General features: G+C 43.4%; 1 protein-coding gene across 2 annotated transcripts in view; it reads left to right on the forward strand.

Moving 5' to 3' along the window:
* The first annotated feature begins 389 nt into the window (after positions 1–389).
* The window catches only part of SRPX (sushi repeat containing protein X-linked), a 166,434-nt gene continuing 146,085 nt past the window's right edge, over positions 390–20,738 (forward strand). For both annotated transcript variants that reach the window (XM_073616347.1, XM_073616348.1), the window contains exon 1: positions 390–585. In XM_073616347.1, the coding sequence (XP_073472448.1) occupies positions 513–585 (73 nt within the window). In that variant the 5' untranslated portion in view covers positions 390–512. The remainder of the gene's footprint in view (positions 586–20,738) is intronic.

Genomic DNA, 20,738 nt, shown 5'->3' on the forward strand with positions numbered 1-20,738 from the left:
AATATACTGGAGAAAGCATTTTGTTTTTACATCTGGCTTGTTTCCAACCTAAACATCCTTGGAAGACTATGTTAGTCCAGAAGCCTGGAGGAAATAACCCTTGTCAATGCAACCATTAATAAAATCAGACCATAGCAAACAGGCCGAATGGGTTAAAAAGCTTACATTTCAAAACCAGGTTCATCTACAGTTATTTCTAAACAGAAAGGGCGTCTTTAAATTAAAATGTCTGCTTTTCTACAAAGAGAAAAAAAAAAAGTGGAATTAAGAAACAACTTCTGCAAAGCAATCAAATAGTAGAGTTGTGTTGGGAATCTGCTACGTCCAATAAGGGATTGCAGCTCTCTCCCCCCCCTTTTTCCTGGCAGAGATTCAGTTCTTCAAGGGGAAAAAAAAAACTTGCGGTATCTTGCTTCTTGCCTGAAGCTTTAAGACTGTGTAGAATTCTTTCCTCTCTCGTTCTCTATGCTTCCTCTGCCACTTAATCTGTTTCTGAAGAAGGAGTTGTTTTTATGGTCATGGGGGCCTTACGTTGCATGCTGTGGCTGTTCACCTTGAATTTCTACCTGGTGTATGCCTATGAAGGTAGGGTTACCTGGATATATTGCTTATTCAATCAAATGCATTGTGTTAGGGGAGGTTTACAAAAAAAGAATTTGATTTGAAAAGTTGCTCCAACTGCTCCACTTCTTCTGAAGGTTTAAGTTGGTGAACTTTAAGACTTTTGTAGCTTTTTTATATTTGATTTAATTTGAATTTACTTCAAGACTTTTGCTATAGTTGTGAGTATTTTGATGTGTGATTGCTCTAAGTTTTGCTTATGTGGTCAGCTCAATCCTTGATCACACTGCTTTCTCATTTCATTTCACTAACAGTTTACTTTAGAGTAGGTTTACTTTGCAGTCTGTCAGTTTGCTTTGTGAGAGAATGTCATGGTGAGGCATGTTTTAGGTAGCACTTACTTCACAGTCATTTGTGGATATCTGGCAACGTAACACTGTGCTGTCAGTTCCTGCTATGGAACTACATGTCTCAGCTGGTCCCATCGGACATAGAGAGGTAAACATACAGGGATATGCACTTTAATAGCATTTAAAGGGATAGAGGTATATTTGTGTGTGAAAAAGTAAAAATGATTTAAGTTATTTAAAAATAAATATATTTGTAACACAGCATTGATCTTCATATGTTTCTGCTATCTCTTGGCCTCTTAAATGGCTTGTACTATTGGTAAAGCAGTATAGAGAGCTAGGACGGTGATCAAACAGCTGAAACTTATGGCTAACAATATAAAATCATCTCTAATGTGCACTTATTGCCTTGACATGTGGATGTTAAAGGTTACTTTGTGCCTCCTTATTGATCTTTGAACTGTCTTACAGAATAAGCTTTATTTTAACAGAGGTGCTATTACATTTCCAGATCTGATAATCAGGGCCATCTTAATGCATGGGCACCCTGGGCACTGCCCAGGGGCCCCAAGTATATGGTTGCCCCACGATAATTGCATTACATCAGATTTGCCAACTGTCCCGGATTTGCCGGGACAGTCACGTTTTTTTACTAAGTTGTCCCAGAATGACCATGTTCCAGGCAGCATCCCGGAACCTGTACTGTGCTGTCCTGATCCCAGTATTGTGCCCTCATCACCCCCCCCCCCTTTTATTGAAAGTACTAATAATAATCAATGTTTAATTTTATTAACTATTTATATTTTAATTCTTGAGAGTAGGTGTGTTAATTGGAGCAGGCTGGTAAAGGCCCCAGTGCATTACTTTCCCCAGGGGCCCATAATGATATTAAGACAGCCCTGCTGATAATGCCACTCAGCTTGGGCATTGCTTAATACAAATACTCTGTAGATCTATCTGTCCGTCCATCCATCTATACATCCACATCATTTCTAAAAGGTCTGATAATTCATAAAGTTGATTTCAATCAAAAGTTCATAAATGCCAATATGAAATAAGCCTCTTCTGGGAACACCCGCATTAAAAGTTGGCTGACAGCTGTTCGGACGCGAACAGTCTGTCTTATTATTAACACAGCCGCAAGATTTTTCACATGTTTTGGCGCTTATAGAGTGTCCCTTCCTTGTATCACTCACCTTTTGAATTAAAGTTGAAAACCTTTTAGCTATGGATCGCTCTTAGATGCTTTTATTTATTTTTTTATCTGGGGATCATTGCCGTTTTTTCTTGCCACTTCAACATGGGTCTCCCTGACTCATGGATCCCGCTGTGCATTGGGAGAGAGCATCTAGCATATGACAGCCAACCCTGCAGATTATCAGTATTACACCATAGACCTGATGGGACCTCCGCTATTTGAGGAATCCACTTGATCTGCAGATGACAGCTAGCCCAGCAGTTTGCCACGGGTCTGTTCATGCCTTCTATGACCCCCTGTAACTAAGGGGTCAACTGGATCTGGTAAGCACAATTTTATTTCTTATTTACCGCATCGCCTGGATAAGTGATTAATGCGGGTGTTCCCAGGAGAGGCTTATTTCATATTGGCATTTATGAACTTTTGATTGAAATCAATTTATGATTGGACTTTTTATCTTTTTTCACTTCTAGTTTTCTTTTTGCGCTGCACTTATTTTGTTTTTTGATTGTTACTGAGGTTGGTGTTATCCTTTAGTGTTCAGCTTGCATTAATAGTTTTGGGTTTAGTTTGCCCTTCATTTTCAATTCATAAAGTTACTTAACTTACTTCCATGGGCATTTCTTAATACAAATATTCTGTGGATCTATCTGTCAGTCCATCCATCCATCTATATAATATCCAAAAGATCTGATAATGCAACTCAGCTTCTAATAAAGTTACTCAATATCCATGGGCATTTTTTAATACAAATACTCTGTGGATCTATCTGTCCTTCCATTCATCCATTTATCCACATCATTTTCAAAAAGATCTGATAATGCCACTCAACTTTCATGGGCATTTCTACTCTGTTGATCTCTCTGTCCATCCATCCATCCATCCATTCATCAGTCCATCCATCCACACAATTTCCAAAAGATCTGATAATGCCACTCAACTTCTCATAATGTTACTCAACTTCCATGGCTATTTCTTAATACAAATACTCAGTGAATCTATCTGTTCATCCAGTTATATGATTTCCAAAAGATCTGATAATGCCACTCAACTTCTGATGTTACTTTAACATTATTATCATGTTGGAAGTACAACTGTCTTTTACCATGCAAGTACATCATACTTTCCAGCTTATCAATATTTTAAAAAAATAGACACATTAACCCCCAGGCATGGTAACTCAAACTCTACCAGAGGCAGATATGCTAAAATTGGGACTGTGGGGGAGGACTGCCTGTCTGTATACATGCATACATAAACAATACTATGTGTGTGTGTGTGTACAGTAAACTGAACACATATGTTTTATGGATGTGTACCAGAAAGATTTGGCTTAAGTATATATTATATGTCATTGTTTGCTTCCACGGATGTAAACATGGCAGTGTTTGTATTGAAAAAGGTTTCTACAATCCATGTTTTGCGCAATGTAAAGACCATAAATATCAGCAATCAAATTATATGAGAGAGCATTACTAAGGCTTATGTTTCCCAGGCCCCTGTCCTGCTGACTCCTAACCTTTTGATGATATATGTATCTGTTCAGACAAAGTGATGTCTTCTCCAGCACTGTGAATCATGACTAGACTTTTCAGGCAAGGAATACATTGTGATGGTGTGATTCATTTCAGTCTACAGATGTTCATGAGACAAGTGCTGAATGGGTAAGGTATTCCTCTCAAACTGTTCTGGAATCCTTATATATTAAAGGTACCCATTGTACTGCAGTACAGCTATACCTGCATATAAAAAAAGAACTACTCAGCAGGCAGGCAAAGTTTCACTTTCAGATGTGACTGGTGTATACCCTTAAATGGACCTCTGATGATCAAAATATAGATTCTGCTATTGATGTTTTTTTTTTTTTAAAGGTGCAAGGTCCTGGTTGTCATCTGGATTCTGTTTTTAGTACATGGAGAGCAGGGCTGGATTTGTCAATAGGCAACATAGGCCATGCCTAGGGCACTGTGGTAACTGGGGTGGCACATTCATCTGCTGCACCATAGAATCATAGTTCCTCCATAATTCCTGCCATCTGCTGATGCTGTTTGTTAGACACTGATCAGTAACAAGCAAGAGAGTATCATATGTTGGAACAGTCTGTAGATATCAAGAGAAAGGGAGGTAAAGTTATGTTCAAAACCATGAACCAACAGAATAAAATAGAGTTTAGTCTCAACATCACCACCACCTGAACCTCTCTACTTTCATTGAGATATTTGGCCTCAGTGACCAGTGGGTAGGTTTGGCTGGGGGCAAAGCTCAACTTTTACAGGAAATGTTAGGGTTTTCATTATGTCAGCTGTCTAAATTTTTGGATCTGATGATCATTTTAACACGTGGTTATACTGCTTACCTTATGCAATGTTTGTGGTAGATTTACTTTAAATAAACAGTGGGGTTGATTGACTAAAACTGGAGAGTGCAAAATCTGATACATCAATGCATGGTAGCCAATCAGCTTCTAACATCAGCTTGTTCAATTAAGCTTTGACAAAAAAAAAAAACTGGAAGCTGATTGATTTCTATGCAGAGCTGCACCAGATTTTACCCTCTCCACTTTTAGTAAATAAACTGCAGTATTTTACTATCAACTTCCATATATTCATTTTACCCTTGGGCCCACACAACAGATTTTTTTTTGTAGTATCAAACTATAAATATTTTTACTCAAAATGTTGTAACGTGTGCTCAAATTTAAAGCTTTGAAGTAAAGTGCTGCCTATGAGTAGACATCACAAGATCCCCGATGCCTTTACTGCCTAGAAAAGTTTCATCTTTTCCCCTCTTTGTTTGGGTTTCACTTTATTAATGGGGCTTGACTTTCTCTGAGGCTAATCCCTGCCAACTGCCATTCCAATGTTTAATTAAACTGTCTTAATGGCTGGTAAAGGCACTGTCAAAGAACAGGCGGGTGGCAGTGGGTGAAGCTTTGCCACAAAGTCAGAGGAAGTCAGGCCCCAGTAACAAAGTGAAACTTGATCAGAGATAAGCACCATAAAGGCTTTTCTGACTAATTAATGTAATAGCATGTAGGCAGGTGCAGTCTGTATTCTCCACTGCAGGTGGCACTCAGCCACAGTGGCAGTGCAGAGGGAGAGGAAATCAGGAGGAACAAGGTTCTTCTATGGTTTCTTGGGTGACTGGGGCAGCACATGTGAATCTGGCGGCCATCTTGGGTCAGGCACAGTCTATTAAAGACCCTGGCTCCGGGATTTGACATGCTTTTAGCATAAAGATAGAGTAGGGACAGGTCACCTGTCTGTCAGGGACAGCATTAGCTGCAGGGAAAGGTTCCAGACAAGTAGGGAAAGCATAGGGATCCGCTTCTATTCCTGGAGATTTCCCCATTTGGGCTCAGATTAGCCAGCCCGCATTCTGCTCTCGGCTGAGACCTGCTCTGCTACACGCTGTTGTCATCTGTAAGCATTTTTGGTTGGGCTTCCTTCCACCAGGCTTGTTGTAAACTGTTTTGCCTCTACTTCAATATGTTTTCTCAATTGCACCTGCACTGATTGTGTATTATTGCCACTGCATCATGCTGCACCCACCCACAATCAGGTACCTTGTGGTGTCTGCTCCTAAGCAAGATTTTAAAGATGAATTCCAGGTATGGCTATTTTCTATGTAATTACATTGGTTCAGCTTTTACCAGGGCTGCATTCTGCCCCTCCAGACAGATGCTGTCAGCTTGGCTAAGACCTGCTCAACTACACGCTGTTGTCATTCGTAAGTGTTCCTGGTTAGGCTTATGTCCACTGAGCCTGTTGTGAACTGTCTTGCCTCTACTTTAATACAAGTTCTCTTGATTGCACCTGGACTTAGTGTGCATTATTGCCACTGCATCAGGTTGCATCCACCCGCAAGCAGGTACCTTGTGGTGTCTGCTCCTAAAGCAAGATTTTAAAGATGGATTACAGGTATGGAAATTTTTTATGTAGTTACATTGGTCCAGCTTTGACCATTGTAACTATTCCTATACCATACCTGGCCAATGCTCATGGAAGCTGGGAATCACAGAAGTAGACACCACTACTCCAGTGATCTCCACTTGCTTCCTAGTCCCATTCCAAGCAGCTGCCCTGCTGCATTCTGAACACTGGAAGTCAGCAACTAGGACGCCATTTAAGAATGCTTTGCATTTTCTGAATAAATGCAAAGCGGTCTCTGTTTGCATGAGGTGGAGCAGTAGTGTCAAGGCCAGGTGTGGTCCAAGATGGACCAATGTAAGTAAGTCTAAAATATCCATACCCAGATTTTTTCTTTGAATTGTAAAAGTGGAAAATTAAGTAAGTATCACTTTAAGTTGGATTATATTCATAAATGTTACCTGATGTGCTTTTTATGCCACAGCCTTTTTCTCAATCAGGCCATGGTTGCCTACTACATGCCAACAGAATTCCTGGACCTACAATGTTGGACGCAGTACTTGTAAAGCATTTGCAGTTTCCATGTGATATTAATAACCATGAAAAGGCTTGTGATGACCAGTACTATAGGAGAGAAAGAAAGTAACTTTACAGGTGTAGTGTAATGGTATCATAAATTAAAGACTGCCTATTCTGATTATTCCATGTTCATGGAGTACAATGTACAATATACTGTACATTTTGTATAATTTATATCTTGATCCTTTGGTGGGTCCTGCTTAATTCAGTCTGATACTAATACAATACATTTTAATTGTGATGTAAGAAGTATGAAATTAATTAGCAACATTGCCTGTTAATAATTTTATCTGCAATATCATCCGTTAGTCATTTAGAGAGGCAGCAAATGTGTGGTTATCACTACTGACCATTTTGCATAAACAATGAGCGCTTTAAGTCAACTGAGCTCTTGTCTTTTATGCACAGCGATTGTGCCAAGAATGGTTTCAATTTTTTTTTTGGAGCATGTAGCATATTAACACAGCTTTACTATTGTATTTTAGTCTAAACTTCAATTTGGCAGTCCATTTTACCATGGAAGACTTCTTTTGGCAAGGTTATTATTTATTAAAGAGTTTCCAGAATGTGTTATGGAACACAGGAATTGTAAAAGACAAAAAAAAAAGAAGAATCATTAAATATATTTGTTTGTATTGATTCCATCATAAAGGTTCTTCCTTCTTTGAGAAATGTCTGCTTTGAATCTGATGTGATATCTCTGTAATGATGGTTTCTGTGGTGTTGATATCTTTGCACAAGTGCAGTACCATTGAATTATATTCTCCCTGTTGAATTATATTCTTTAAATTATGCAACAGGCAAAGGTTGAATTTACTAAGGTGGGTGGTAAGACTACCACTATGGCAGTATGATTTGGTCATTGGGGTATCCGAGATTTAACATATTGAAACCCAGCTATTTAATCAGTAAACCAAACTCTACTTAACCCACTTCAGCCCCAGAAGATTTGGCTGCTGAATGACCGGGCCATTTTTTGCGATTCGGGCACTGCGTCGCTTTAACTGACAATTGTGCGGTTGTGCGACACTGCACCCAAACAAAATTGGCGTCCTTCTTTTCCCACAAACAGAGCTTTCTTTTGGTGGTATTTGATCGCCTCTGCGGTTTTTATTTTTTGCGCTATAAACAAAAAAAGTGCGTCAATTTTGAAAAAATACAATATTTTGTACTTTTTGCTATAAAAAAAATATCCCCATTTTTTTTTTAAAGCTAATTTTTTCTCAGTTTAAACCGATGTATTCTTCTACATATTTTTGGTAAAAAAAAATCAAAGTAAGCGCATATTGATTAGTTTCTGCAAAAGTTATAGCGTCTACAAAATAGGGGATAGATTTATAGCATTTTTATTATTATTTTTTTTTTTACTAGTAATGGCGGCGATCTGCAATTTTTATCAGGACTGCAACATTATGGCGAACACATCATTTTGACACATTTTGGGGACCATTGGCGTTTATACAGCAATCAGTGCTAATAAAAATGCACTGATTACTGTAAAAATGTCACTGGCAGGGAAGGGGTTAACAATAGGGGCAATCAAGGGGTTAACTGTGTTTCCTACTATGTGTTTCTAACTGAAGGGGGAGGGGGACTGACTAGAGGAAATGACAGATCGTGGTTCCTAGCTATTAGGAACACAGAATCTGTCACTCCTCACAGAGCAGAACAGGGATTTGTAAGTTTACACACACACTTCCGTGTTCTGCCTCTCGTGCCCGCTATCGGTCATGCCCCGTGGTCATCGTGACTGGTCGGCCACGAGCAGCGGGTGCGTGCGCGTGCCTGCTATCCCGATCCCATGAGCCAACGTGGATCGTGGGATCGTGCCAACCTGCCGCTGTAAAAAGATGACGGCTGGTCGGTAAGCGATTAAAGCAGACCTCCAGCCAAAAATAACAAGATCAAAATGAATAGCTTATTAAATCATTTTTAAAAAAACCCTCTTTTTGCTGTATCCAAAGATGTTCCCCGCAGTATCTTTTTCTGCTACCAGGCGCAGTGTTAATTTGGGCAGCAAATTTTAATTTAGTTTTAGTCTTTTGACTAAAATGCCATTTTCGTTTTAGCCATCTGCAATTATTTTAGTTTGATGTATTTAGTTGACTAAAACCTCCAGTACATTTTAGTCGACTAAAAAATCCAGTACATTTTAGTTGACTAAAATCTTCAGTACATTTTAGGTGACTAAAATAATTTTAGTCGACTAAAATCGAATGGGTTCAGTTAAATTGTAATGCATTATTTAAGTATTTCTCTACAATTTCCAAACTCATTATATACTCCTGGAGTGAAAAATCGAATATGTTATTATTTATGGTATTAAGGTCTGAACATGCACTACAGACACAGATTTAGTCATTACACAACATCTTTAGGGGTAAACCTAGTTTTGTTACAAGAATATTGCTTTTTTGACAGAAGTGTAACGTTAAAATAAAAAAACTCTTTGTGTGATGATGCTACCATGCAGTGCACATTTACATGAACTTATCTGGTTTCAGAAAAAAAAATATGTTTTTTTTGGGGGGGGGGTATTGTATTCTTTAGGCTTAAATTGATTTTTTTAGTCATGGGTGCAAATACAGCTTTGACAGCAAAAGGGTTAATCCTGCACAGATCAGACAGTGTGCGTCTCTCCCATAGTGGACAAGCTGTGAAGCCTATTTACAAGGAGGTCTCCTTCAGGGGGCCTTTATATATTAGTATGAAGTGTGACTGTGTCCACAAACAGTGGAGATCCCACAGTCCTTGAAGGATCAGTGTGATCAGAGCACTCTGTCTTCTGGGACACACAGCCCTTACCTCACTGGACTAGTAGAGATCCAATCAGCCCTGCAGGCGTGTATCTACAGAGGCAGTGTGTGAGAGGGTTAACTACACAGCCAAGCCCCCGCCATCCTAATAGAACATCCCCCTTCAGGCTGCACAGCCATTGATGGTCTAACCATCCGCTTGGACAGCCTCCTATCTACAAATGCCGGGCTTCATCCAGAGGAAGCAGGTGGAGCTCTGTGGAAACCAGAAGTGCCAAGGATAAACGTCCCTGCTCCACATTTTCATTTCGTTTTTGTCTGTTAACGAAAACGGAATTGATTTTCGTCATAGTTTTCATCAGTGGATGAAAATGTGGTGTTCTTTTCATTTAGTTTTTGTCACTGCAAAAATGCCGCTGACGAATATTTTGATGAAAACGTTTTAGTTGACAAAGTTAACACTGACTAGATGTCCTTAGTCTGATAGGCTGCATAATTCAACTCACTTCTTCTAAGCCCATGCTGTCCTGGACTCGACTCACCCCAGTCTGTGACTGTCAAATGATGAGCTTATCCCTCTGTCACTTATTTTTCTCTTCTTATTAGCATACTTCTTGTCAGCATATGAACTGATTGGCTCCTTGTGCTGCTACCTCTCACACTCCAGCCCTCCTGTACAGTAGATTTGCAATTGCAAGAGGTTGACACCAGGTCACATTCAGGTACTTTCACTGCTTGTATTAAAGCGTTTGTTACTCCCCAAAAAAATTGATCCTGTTCATTTAAAGCATTTGCCCCTTTCTATCACCTGAATTAACTGGCTGATCCTGCGTGTTCTGCCTCCCCCTGTAAACTGACCACAGTTTATCATAGCTGCTGAGCCCTGACACTGTGGTCAGTTTATGTACCTCCTTCATCCGCAGCTCTCCTCTGTCCCCCCCCCCCCCCCCCACCTGTCAGCTAGTGACAGTGCCCGCTCCTAACCTCCTGCTACTGAAATTGCTTTTAAATTCTCCAACAATCCTTTGTGTTTGATAATGTTAGGTTCTCCAGTGTGTGCCTTATAAAAAACAATGCCTTTCTATATCTTATTTGAGAGTGCTGATCAGCGCTCATGTGACCGGCCGTCTCTCTCCTCCTCTCCTCCCAACTAACATCAGCGGGGGATTCTTGGCCCCTCCTGCTTTGACTGTCAGATTGAGAGGGGAGAGAGGTGGCTGGTCACATGAGCGCCGAGCGGCGCTATAAAATAAGGTATAGAATGGCATTTTTTTAATGAATCACATACACTTGGGCACCTAACATTATTGGACACAGAGGATTGCATGGAGACAATACAGTGGCTCAACAACCACTTTAAAAAAATACATTTAATGATGTATTAATGATTACATTAAATTAAATCCAGGGACACCCTACTGACCATGGCCACTTTTATTAGGGGTGGGGCATAAGAAGAGCAGGGGCAGGGATAATGTCAACACCAATTGTTGGGTGTGGCTAAATTATGCTAGGAATGAGAGAAGCCTAAAGGGTATGGATTAATAATACTTAAATCTACACTGCTTTGGGCCAAGAGTTCATAACACACACAAGTGTACAATTGTAGAGGACAACAGCAAGTAAAGTACAGAGTGCCTCCCAAACAGAAATCCCACCCACCAACCAATACAATCCCTCACCCTCCCATGGAAAAAACACCTCCAGCACATACTCCCTGCTCCCTAAATTGTCCTCACTGGACCTTGGCATGGCTTTGCTGTTGAGTCTCCACAGGTCCACCATCTGCTGGTGAGTTCCCTCCCCTCGTCTTTAGAATTAGCACCTGGTACCTTCAGAAGGCACCATATGCTTTCAGGATGGAGAGGAGTCTGATGCATCAGATGGCATCAGATGGAGCATGTCACCTCTTCAGCTCCTCCCTGCCTCTCTCTGCACAGGCAATCACCAAAATGCTCATGGGTGCATTTAGAAGTGACTGCCAGCAGAGGGCTCTTCAGTTACAATCTAGTTCAGTATAGTAATGTCACAAAGTGCCATTGGTGTCTACTGCTACTGATCTATCACATGGCCCCCCTCTCCCCTTCCACCACATTAAAACTGTACATGGGGCAGATGCTCTTCCTGGATCCTCTCACCCGTCCTCTTGTTCTGGCCCTGTACCCTAGTTTAGTGTTGACTTACTAGCTCCAGCCCAGATGTGCACTGCAGGTCACATCACAAAGAAAAGCAGGACGGCAAAGAATCTATATGCTTACCTTCCGCAAAAATGTCTACACATGCTAGAGGGGAGGGATCAGGTAGACCATGTGATATCAACATGTGACATCATCAGTAACCCTGGACACAACTGGGAGCAGACACAGCCCTCCACTATCTCCTCCTGCTCCAGGCCAATCATAGAAATTTTTTTAAGGCAGATTTCCCTGCAGCTATCCGGCCCGGGGACACCACTTTTGAAGCTGGAAAGAAATCAGAGACACATTCTTTCAACCGGGGATAAAATCAGGGACACTTTTCTTTTGAGACAGCCCCCGAAAGTCGGGTACTGTCTCCTGAAACCAGGGACATCTTTTAACCCAAGCCTAGAGTTCTAGAGCTTTAATACCCCAATATCATATTTGGCCAGACTGACCCCTTGACATTTTTCTTTTTGTATAAAATGACTTAAACTCTGAGCATCACAAGAGCCTTTTGATGCATGCTGGCATTTAGAATATGGTTTTTAAGACAAAGATGATTTTTTTTCTCTGCACACTGGCAATTAAATTGAATTTGCAGAAGGTGCTTGCTATAGGTGATTTTAGTGATACTGTAAATACAGGTGCGTGTACATTACTGATTTTCCAAAGCTCTTAATGCACTTACAGTATGTGCTGCTCATTTTCGACACAGTGGGTTTAGCTGAAGTTAAAGTTAAAACCTAGGCAAACAGTTAAAACCATGATTAAAATATATACAGTATATATGAATTTTTTGTCAAATGTCTGCCAAATGATTGTTTAACCAGTCCTCTGATCTGGGCCCTGCCAGATCCTGGACATTTGTGCAGACAACATTTCAGTTAAGGTGTATGTAAACCTTAACAATGAACTCTTATTTACTTCTTTTTGGTCCATTAAATATACAGTTGAAAGTGTTTTGTAATATCCGTTTGAAAAGTGCAAAAATACCTCTTGATCCTACCAGAAATCTTGTAAACTTGTAGGTTCCTGTGCACTATGTATAGTTTCCAGCCCTGCCCATTTCAACTCATCTCCTATGTTATGAAGATGAGGAGAGGGGTCCTGTAGTCCTAAAACACTTCCTGTTCTAGGGTAACAGTGCTGCTCATCCATAGATATATAGTACAGTAAGTAAGTGTGTAAACCTTGGACAGGAAGTGTGTTACAGGCATGACCACCAGGTGAAAATAAAGGAAAGAAACCAAAAAACAAGAAAACACATTTAGTTGCCATATCCAAAGATTGGCAAACTGCAAACTATAAATTTTTTATTCTTGGGTTCAGATACACTTTAAAGTGGTGTTCCACTCCCCAAAAAATAATGCCTAAAAAAAAAAAAAAAAAAAAAAAACATTTGGAAAAATTTTTTTTTTTTACTCACCTCGTAGTCTGCCTCCTTCAGTGGCTGGGCTGGTGACATCACTTCCTCTCAGGGCATGAAGGGCTCAGCTCTGGCCCCACCCCTCTTGTCAATCATCTGGGACACATTACAGGTCCCAGATGACTGAGCGGCCAGTCACGGCACGCAGCACCGCTCGCGCATGCACAGTAAGTTGCAATGCTGATGCTGCCGAACGGAGGGGGAGACAAGCGGGTCGTCTATCCCCCGCATCGCTGGACCCTAGGACAGGTAAGTGCCCGATTATTAAAAGTCAGCAGCTGCAGTATTTGTAGCTGCTGACTAGGGATGAGCTTCGTGTTCGAGTCGAACCCATGTTCGACTCGAACATCGGCTGTTCGATCGTTCGCCGAATTGCGAACGTTATGGGCCGTTCGCGCTAAATTCGTGTGGCGCGTCACGGCCCATAATTCACTGCGGCATCGCAGTGCATTGCTGGCTGATGATTGGCCAAGCATGCACTATGACCCGCATGCTTGGCCAATCACAGCGCTGTCAGTAGAGAGAGCTGTAATTGGCCAAAGCCAGGGTGGCTTTGGCCAATTACGGCTCAGGGCATTTAGTACACACCCCACACTATATAAGGCCGCCTGCACGGCGGCCCTGTGTAGTGTGTGTTCCGGTGTGCTGAGAGATAGAGAGAGAGAGAGACAGTGTCATTTGATTTGAGTTAGATAGATTAGGCAGAACAGTCAGTCAGTTAGCTGCACTTACAGTGTATTGTGTATATATATGCATCCCAGGTGTTGCATATATATATATACACTGTATTCAGTTTAGCTAGATCCGTTCCTGTTATCTTCTATCTAGACTATTTACATTTAATGCAGTGCGTCCTGCTCACAGTGTTCAGCTAGATCCGTTCCTGTTATCTTCTAGACTATTTACATTTAGTGCAGTGCGTCCTGCTCACAGTGTTCAGCTAGATCCGTTCCTGCTATTTACATTTAGTGCAGTGCGTCCTGCTCACAGTGTTCAGCTAGATCCGTTCCTGTTAAATTCCTACTGACCGGCAGGCTTGTCTGGTTACAGTATATAAAGCTACCTGAAGAAAATTACAGGTGTTCTATTTGATCCTATTAGTACCACGGTCAGGCAGCTAGACTATTTACATTTAGTACAGTGTGTCCTGCTCACAGTGTTCAGCTAGATCCGTTCCTGTTATCTTCCTACTGACAGGCAGGCTTGTCTGGTTACAGTATATAAAGCTACCTGAAGAAAATTACAGGTGTTCTATTTGATCCTATTAGTACCACGGTCAGGCAGCTAGACTATTTACATTTAGTACAGTGCGTCCTGCTCACAGTGTACAGCTAGATCCGTTCCTGTTATCTTCCTACTGACAGGCAGGCTTGTCTGGTTACAGTATATAAAGCTACCTGAAGAAAATTACAGGTGTTCTATTTGATCCTATTAGTACCACGGTCAGGCAGCTAGACTATTTACATTTAGTACAGTGCGTCCTGCTCACAGTGTTCAGCTAGATCCGTTCCTGTTATCTTCCTACTGACAGGCAGGCTTGTCTGGTTACAGTATATAAAGCTACTTGAAGAAAATTACAGGTGTTCTATCCCAGCTTAGTGCAGCTACAGGCCATTAGTATGTCTGGAAGGCCAAGAAGGAGAGGCAGACAGTCACAAGCCAATAAGAGAGGGCAAGCAGGCTCTGTGTCTAGTGCTGGTCGTGGAGACGGTGCATCCTCATCAGCACGTGGCCATGGGACACGCTTGGCCTTTTTTTCGGCAGCTGGCCATGTTGAGCCGCAACATGCGGAAGACTTGGTCGAGTGGATGACCAAGCCGTCCTCATCCTCCTCATCCTCTCTCACCCATGCCCAGGGTGCTTTGTCTGGCAAAGCAGCGGCCTCTTCCCTCAGCTCAATGTCATCAGTGACTCCTTCCCTAGCTCCACCATGTCCTCATGAGGATTCCCTCGAACTGTTTGACCACAGTGTTGGGTACATGCTCCAGGAGGATGCCCAGCGTTTGGAAGGCTCTGATGACGATACTGAGCTCGATGAAGGCAGTAACATGAGCGCGGACAGAGGGGGTGCCCAAGAAGGACAGCAATCTGGCAGTCATGCTCCCCCTGCTGCAGCATACTGCCAGGTTTGCTCCAGTGATGAGGAGGGAGGGGATGATGAGGTCACTGACTCAACGTGGGTGCCTGATAGGAGAGAGGAGGAGGAGGAGGAGGAGGAGGAGGAGGAGGAGGAGGCGGCAGCACATCACCAACGAGGCAGGATGCCCTCCAGGGGCCAGCCTAAGGGCAGCACATTGACTGCATCACACCCCAAAGCTCCACATGTGCAGGGCGCTGCAGTCTCTGCGCGTTATTCAAAAAGTTCTTTGGTGTGGGCCTTTTTTGAGACGAGTGCATCAGATCGCACCGCTGCTATTTGCAACATATGTCTCAAGCGTATCTCGCGTGGCCAAAATATCTCCCGCTTGGGTACCACATGCTTGACCAGACATATGTTGACCTGCCATGCAGTTCGTTGGCAAGCGTATCTAAAAGACCCACACCAAAGAACAAAGAGGATCTCTCCTTGCTCCTCATCAGCTGAGATTTCCAACCCCACTAGACCTTCAGTCCTCTCTGAGACCTGCAGTGAGAGGAATGAAGGTGTAGAATTAGGTGTGTCACAGCCAAGTACTTGTGGGCAATCTGCTTTTGGTACACCGACGTCAGATTGTACCAGGCAAATTTCCCTGCCCCAGCTGCTGCACCGCCGAAAGAAGTTTGCTCCCAGCCATCCACATGCCCAGCGGTTGAATGCTAGCTTGGCAAAATTGCTAGCACTTCAACTGCTGCCTTTTCAGTTGGTAGACTCTGCCCCCTTCCGTGAGTTTGTGGAATGTGCGGTTCCTCAGTGGCAGGTACCCAAACGCCACTTTTTCTCACGGAAGGCGATTCCGGCTCTCTACCGGCATGTGGAAGGCAATGTCCATGCCTCGCTGGACAGGGCGGTCAGCGGTAAGGTGCATATTACCGCTGACTCATGGTCCAGCAGGCATGGACAGGGACGTTACCTAAGTTTCACGGCGCATTGGGTGACTCTGCTGGCAGCTGGGAAGGATGCAGGACAAGGTGCAGTAGTGTTGGAGGTTGTTCCGCCACCACGCCTCCAAAATGCTGATTGTGACACACCTCTCTCCTCCACCCCCTCCTCTTCTTCTTCCTCCATGGCCTCTTCCTCGGAACCAGCGGTGCTCCGTAGGCGTTCAAGGGGCTACGCAAGTACGCAGGCCAAAAGATGCCATGCGGTGCTTGAGCTGGTGTGCTTGGGGGACAGGAGCCACACTGGGGCAGAGGTTCTGTCAGCTCTGCAGGGGCAGGTTCAGAGGTGGTTGACGCCACGCCAACTTAAGGCAGGAATGGTGGTTTGCGACAATGGCACCAACCTCCTCTCTGCCCTCCGACAGGGACAAATGACCCATGTGCCCTGTTTGGCTCACGTCCTTAACTTGGTGGTGCAGCGGTTCTTGGGCAGGTACCCGGGCTTACAGGATGTCCTGAGGCAGGCCAGGAAAGTCTGTGTGCATTTCCGCCGGTCATATAATGCCAGTGCTCGGCTGACGGACCTCCAAAAGGAGTTTAACCTGCCCAAGAACCGCCTAATCTGTGACATGCCCACCAGGTGGAACTCAACGTTGGCCATGCTGCAGCGGCTGCACACGCAGCAGAGGGCCATCAATGAGTACCTGTGCGACTATGGCACCAGGACAGGGTCAGGGGAGCTTGGTTTTTTTTCCCCACGCCAGTGGGCCATGATCAGGGATGCATGCACTGTCCTGTCACCATTCGAGGAGGCCACGAGGATGGTGAGCAGTGACAGTGCATGCATCAGTGACACTGTCCCCCTTGTCCACCTGTTGGAGCACACGCTGCGTGGAATAATGGACAGGGCACTTGAGGCAGAACAGAGGCAGGAAGAGGAGGACTTCCTTAGCTCTCAAGGCCCCCTTTATCCAGACAGTGTTCCTGCGTGCCCGCCGATCACACAGGAAGAGGACGAGGAGGAAGAGGAGGAGGAGGAAGATTGTGTCAGTATGGAGGTGGAGCCTGGCACTCAGCATCAGCAGCAGTCTTTAAGGGATCAGTCCCAAGAAACACATGGACTTGTACGTGGCTGGGAGGAGGTGGCTGCGGACCATGTCGTTCTTAGTGACCCAGAGGACTCCGGACCGAATGCCTCAGCAAACCTACGCTGCATGGCCTCCCTGATCCTGCAAAGCCTGCGTAAGGATCCTCGTATTCGTGGTATCAAGGAGAAGGACCAATACTGGCTGGCAACCCTCCTTGATCCACGTTACAAGGGTAAGGTTGCGGACCTTATCTTGCCATCGCAGAGGGAGCAGAGGATGAAACATCTTCGGGAGGCCTTGCAGAAAGGTCTGTGCAACGCGTTCCCAGAGACTGGGAGGTTACAAACTCCTGTTTCTGGACAACGTGTTGCTGAGGCTTCGGTCAGTCAAAGAAGGAGCGGTGGAGAAGGTGGCCGTCTGACCGATGCGTTCAGACAATTTTTTGGTCCGCAGCCCCAAGGTATGATCGGTTCCAGCAACCATCGCCAGCGTCTGTTTTACATGGTGCAGGAATACCTAGGGGCAAGATCAGACTTGGACACCTTTCCCACCGAAAATCCTCTGGGTTACTGGGTCTTGAGGATGGATCACTGGCCAGAGCTTGCACAGTATGCAATTGAGCTACTGGCCTGTCCTGCATCCAGCGTTCTTTCGGAACGCACATTCAGTGCTGCTGGAGGCGTGGTAACCGATCACAGGGTGCGTCTGTCCACCGACTCGGTCGATCGGCTGACCTTCATAAAAATGAATGAGTCTTGGATCACCACCAGCTACCAAGCACCTGATGCTGATGTAACCGAATAATTTTTTTTGAAATCTCAGATCCCTTCAAAGACTGCCTATGCTGATGCTGAGTGACTATCCCTGAGTAATTATCCTCTTCCTCCTCAATCATCACGCTGATAGCTTGTAAGAACATTTTTGGTTCTGGGCGCCACCACCAGTGCCTAAGGCCCAATTTTTCAGCCCCTGTCTAACAGGGGCGTGTAATTACAATTTTTGATGCAATACTTTGCAGCAGGGCTCGTTCCTGCGTTCCAACTAGAGTGTCTGTGAGGGGTTGCAGTGTTGTGGCACCAGCACCAGTGCCTAAGGCCCAATTTTTCTGCCCCTGTCTAACAGGGGCGTGTAATTACAATTTTTGAAGCAATAATTTGCAGCAGGGCTCGTTCCTGCGTTCCAACTAGAGTGTCTGTGAGGGGTTGCAGTGTTGTGGCACCAGCACCAGTGCCTAAGGCCTAATTTTTCAGCTGCTGTTCAACAGGGGCATGTAATTACAATTCTTGATCTAATATTTCACAGCAGGGCCCTGTGAGGGCTTACAGTGTTGTGGCCACAGCAACACCTAAGGCCCAAATTTCTGCTGAGTATATAGGGCAGGACCCTACTTTCAAACATCTAACTTACAAACGACTCCTACTTGCAAACGGAAGGAGACAACAGGAAGTGAGATGAAATCTACCCCTAGGAAGGGAAATTCTCTCCTGTAAGAGTTAATATGGGAAAACAAGTTCTCCTTTCCACTGATGCTTTCCAATCCTTGTTCCACAAAAAAACCCAAATTTTCAAAAAACATTTTTCATTGGGACAAAAAAGTGAGGTGAAATCTTCTGAAGAGGAGGAAAGACAGCAAAACAAATGTCACAGGGGTGATAACCCTTCCCTATGTTTTCCAAAAAGCTTAGAAAAGATTTTTTGGCTGGAGCTAAACACGTTAAAAATGTTCAAAATTACAAACAGATTCTACTTAACAACAAACCTACAGTCCCTGTCTTGTTTGCACCGCCTGTATACTGCTGTTCAGAGTATATAGGGCCTGGTGGCCCCACACCTTTCCTTATTTTAATTTGGGTGCGGGGTTCCCCTTAATATCCATACAAGACCCAAAGGGACTGGTAATGGACTGGGGGGTACCCATGCCGTTTGTCTCACTGATTTTCATCCATATTGCCATGACCCGACATGACATTAAACCCGCAAGCAGTTTTAAATGAGATTTTTTCCTTTAAAAATGACATTTGGTGCAGGGACTGTTCTAAACATGGGAAACACGCGTCACTTTACAGGCATACTATAGACACCCCCCAGGTACGATATTTAAAGGAATATTTCACTTTTTTTTTTTTACTTTAAGCATCATTAAAATCACTGCTCCCGAAAAAACGGCCGTTTTTAAAAGTTTTTTTTGCATTGATACATGTCCCCTGGGGTAGGACCCGGGTCCCCAAACCCTTTTTAGGACAATACCATGCAAATTAGCCTTTAAAATGAGCACTTTTGATTTCGAACGTTCGAGTCCCATAGACGTCAATGGGGTTCTAACGTTCGTGCGAACTTTCGGTCCGTTCGCGGGTTCTGGTGCGAACCGAACCGGGGGGTGTTCGGCTCATCCCTACTGCTGACTTATAATTTTTTAAAAGAAATGGGAACTCCTCTTTAAGCAATACAGCCTGGTCAATAACCCACCCCAGACTGTGAGTTGAAAAAGAAGCAGCAGCACACTCATAAGGTTATAGACAGCCATAGATGATTCGAATCTCCTCCGGTTCAGCAGGGACTGGCTGAGATTCGAACCATGTAGGGACACGCTGACTGTACCCAAGTTGATCGATCAGCCTGTCAGATTTTACATGCGATTATTGCCAACGGCTATAGCCGCTAACAATAATCACTGTGTGTTCTCCCAACCAGGATGGCTCCCCCTGCTCCCCTGTCGAGAGAACACAATAGCTCCGTGGGAGGGATTCGATCAACACTGACTGTGTTGATGGGGGAATCGCCATGTTTATGGCCAGCTTATCTGTCTGTTCTCCACTCCAGATTACAAGCATGTGTCACTATTGATTGACAGCAGAGTTGGCAACCTCCTGCAGCATTTTTTACTGACAAAACATGGAAAATTTACTGGAGGAGCACATTTTGATAAAGCCCTAAATGTGTGTAGGATTACAGGAGACTAATGCCAGAACATATTCTGGTTCTAATGCTAGCAGTAAAAATAAATTGAGCTATTTTAACTGTATGTACTTGGATTAAATTATGTTTTTTTTTCTTAGATTTGCTGGAGTTTATTTTTAAATGCAGTAGTGTGCACACATGCATTCACAATCAAATTAATCTATAAACAGGGTGTGCGTAGTATGAGCTAAATGCAATGTCAAGCGAAAAAAGATTATTAACCCTCAATGACGGCGAGGAAAATGCAAGGCTAAAAGGCACAGGAGCGGATTTACAAAAACCGGTGTACTGTAGCTACACTAATCACCCTGTCACACTCAATTTAAAAGAAGAAACCTGTGCAACTACTTCTCTTTGGCTTCTGGTTTCTTTACTCCACTTTTTGTAAATCAGCCTATGGGGCTATTAATGGGTTTATGCAGAAAATAGAATCAAATTAATATTCAGATCTGACGATATAAAAACCCTATGGGGCTATTTATATAAAAAAAATTCATGAACTGAATTTTCATGCCATTCGTAAGCCATTTTTGGAAGCCTATATGCCACCTGCGTTTCACTATATTTATGATGGATCAAACACGATTATCTGATGTATTGGCAAATGATGGGAGGGGGATAACATGGGTTAAAAAAATTGGGACATACCGCCTGAGGTTATGTTTGCCATAGTGCAATACCATTGCAAACATCACATGTTCACTAATAACCAATCAAGAGCCTTTGATGCATGCTGACATTTAGAATATGGTTTT

This window comes from Aquarana catesbeiana, linkage group LG02 (assembly GCF_042186555.1).
Source record: "Aquarana catesbeiana isolate 2022-GZ linkage group LG02, ASM4218655v1, whole genome shotgun sequence".
Lineage (NCBI taxonomy): Eukaryota > Metazoa > Chordata > Amphibia > Anura > Ranidae > Aquarana > Aquarana catesbeiana.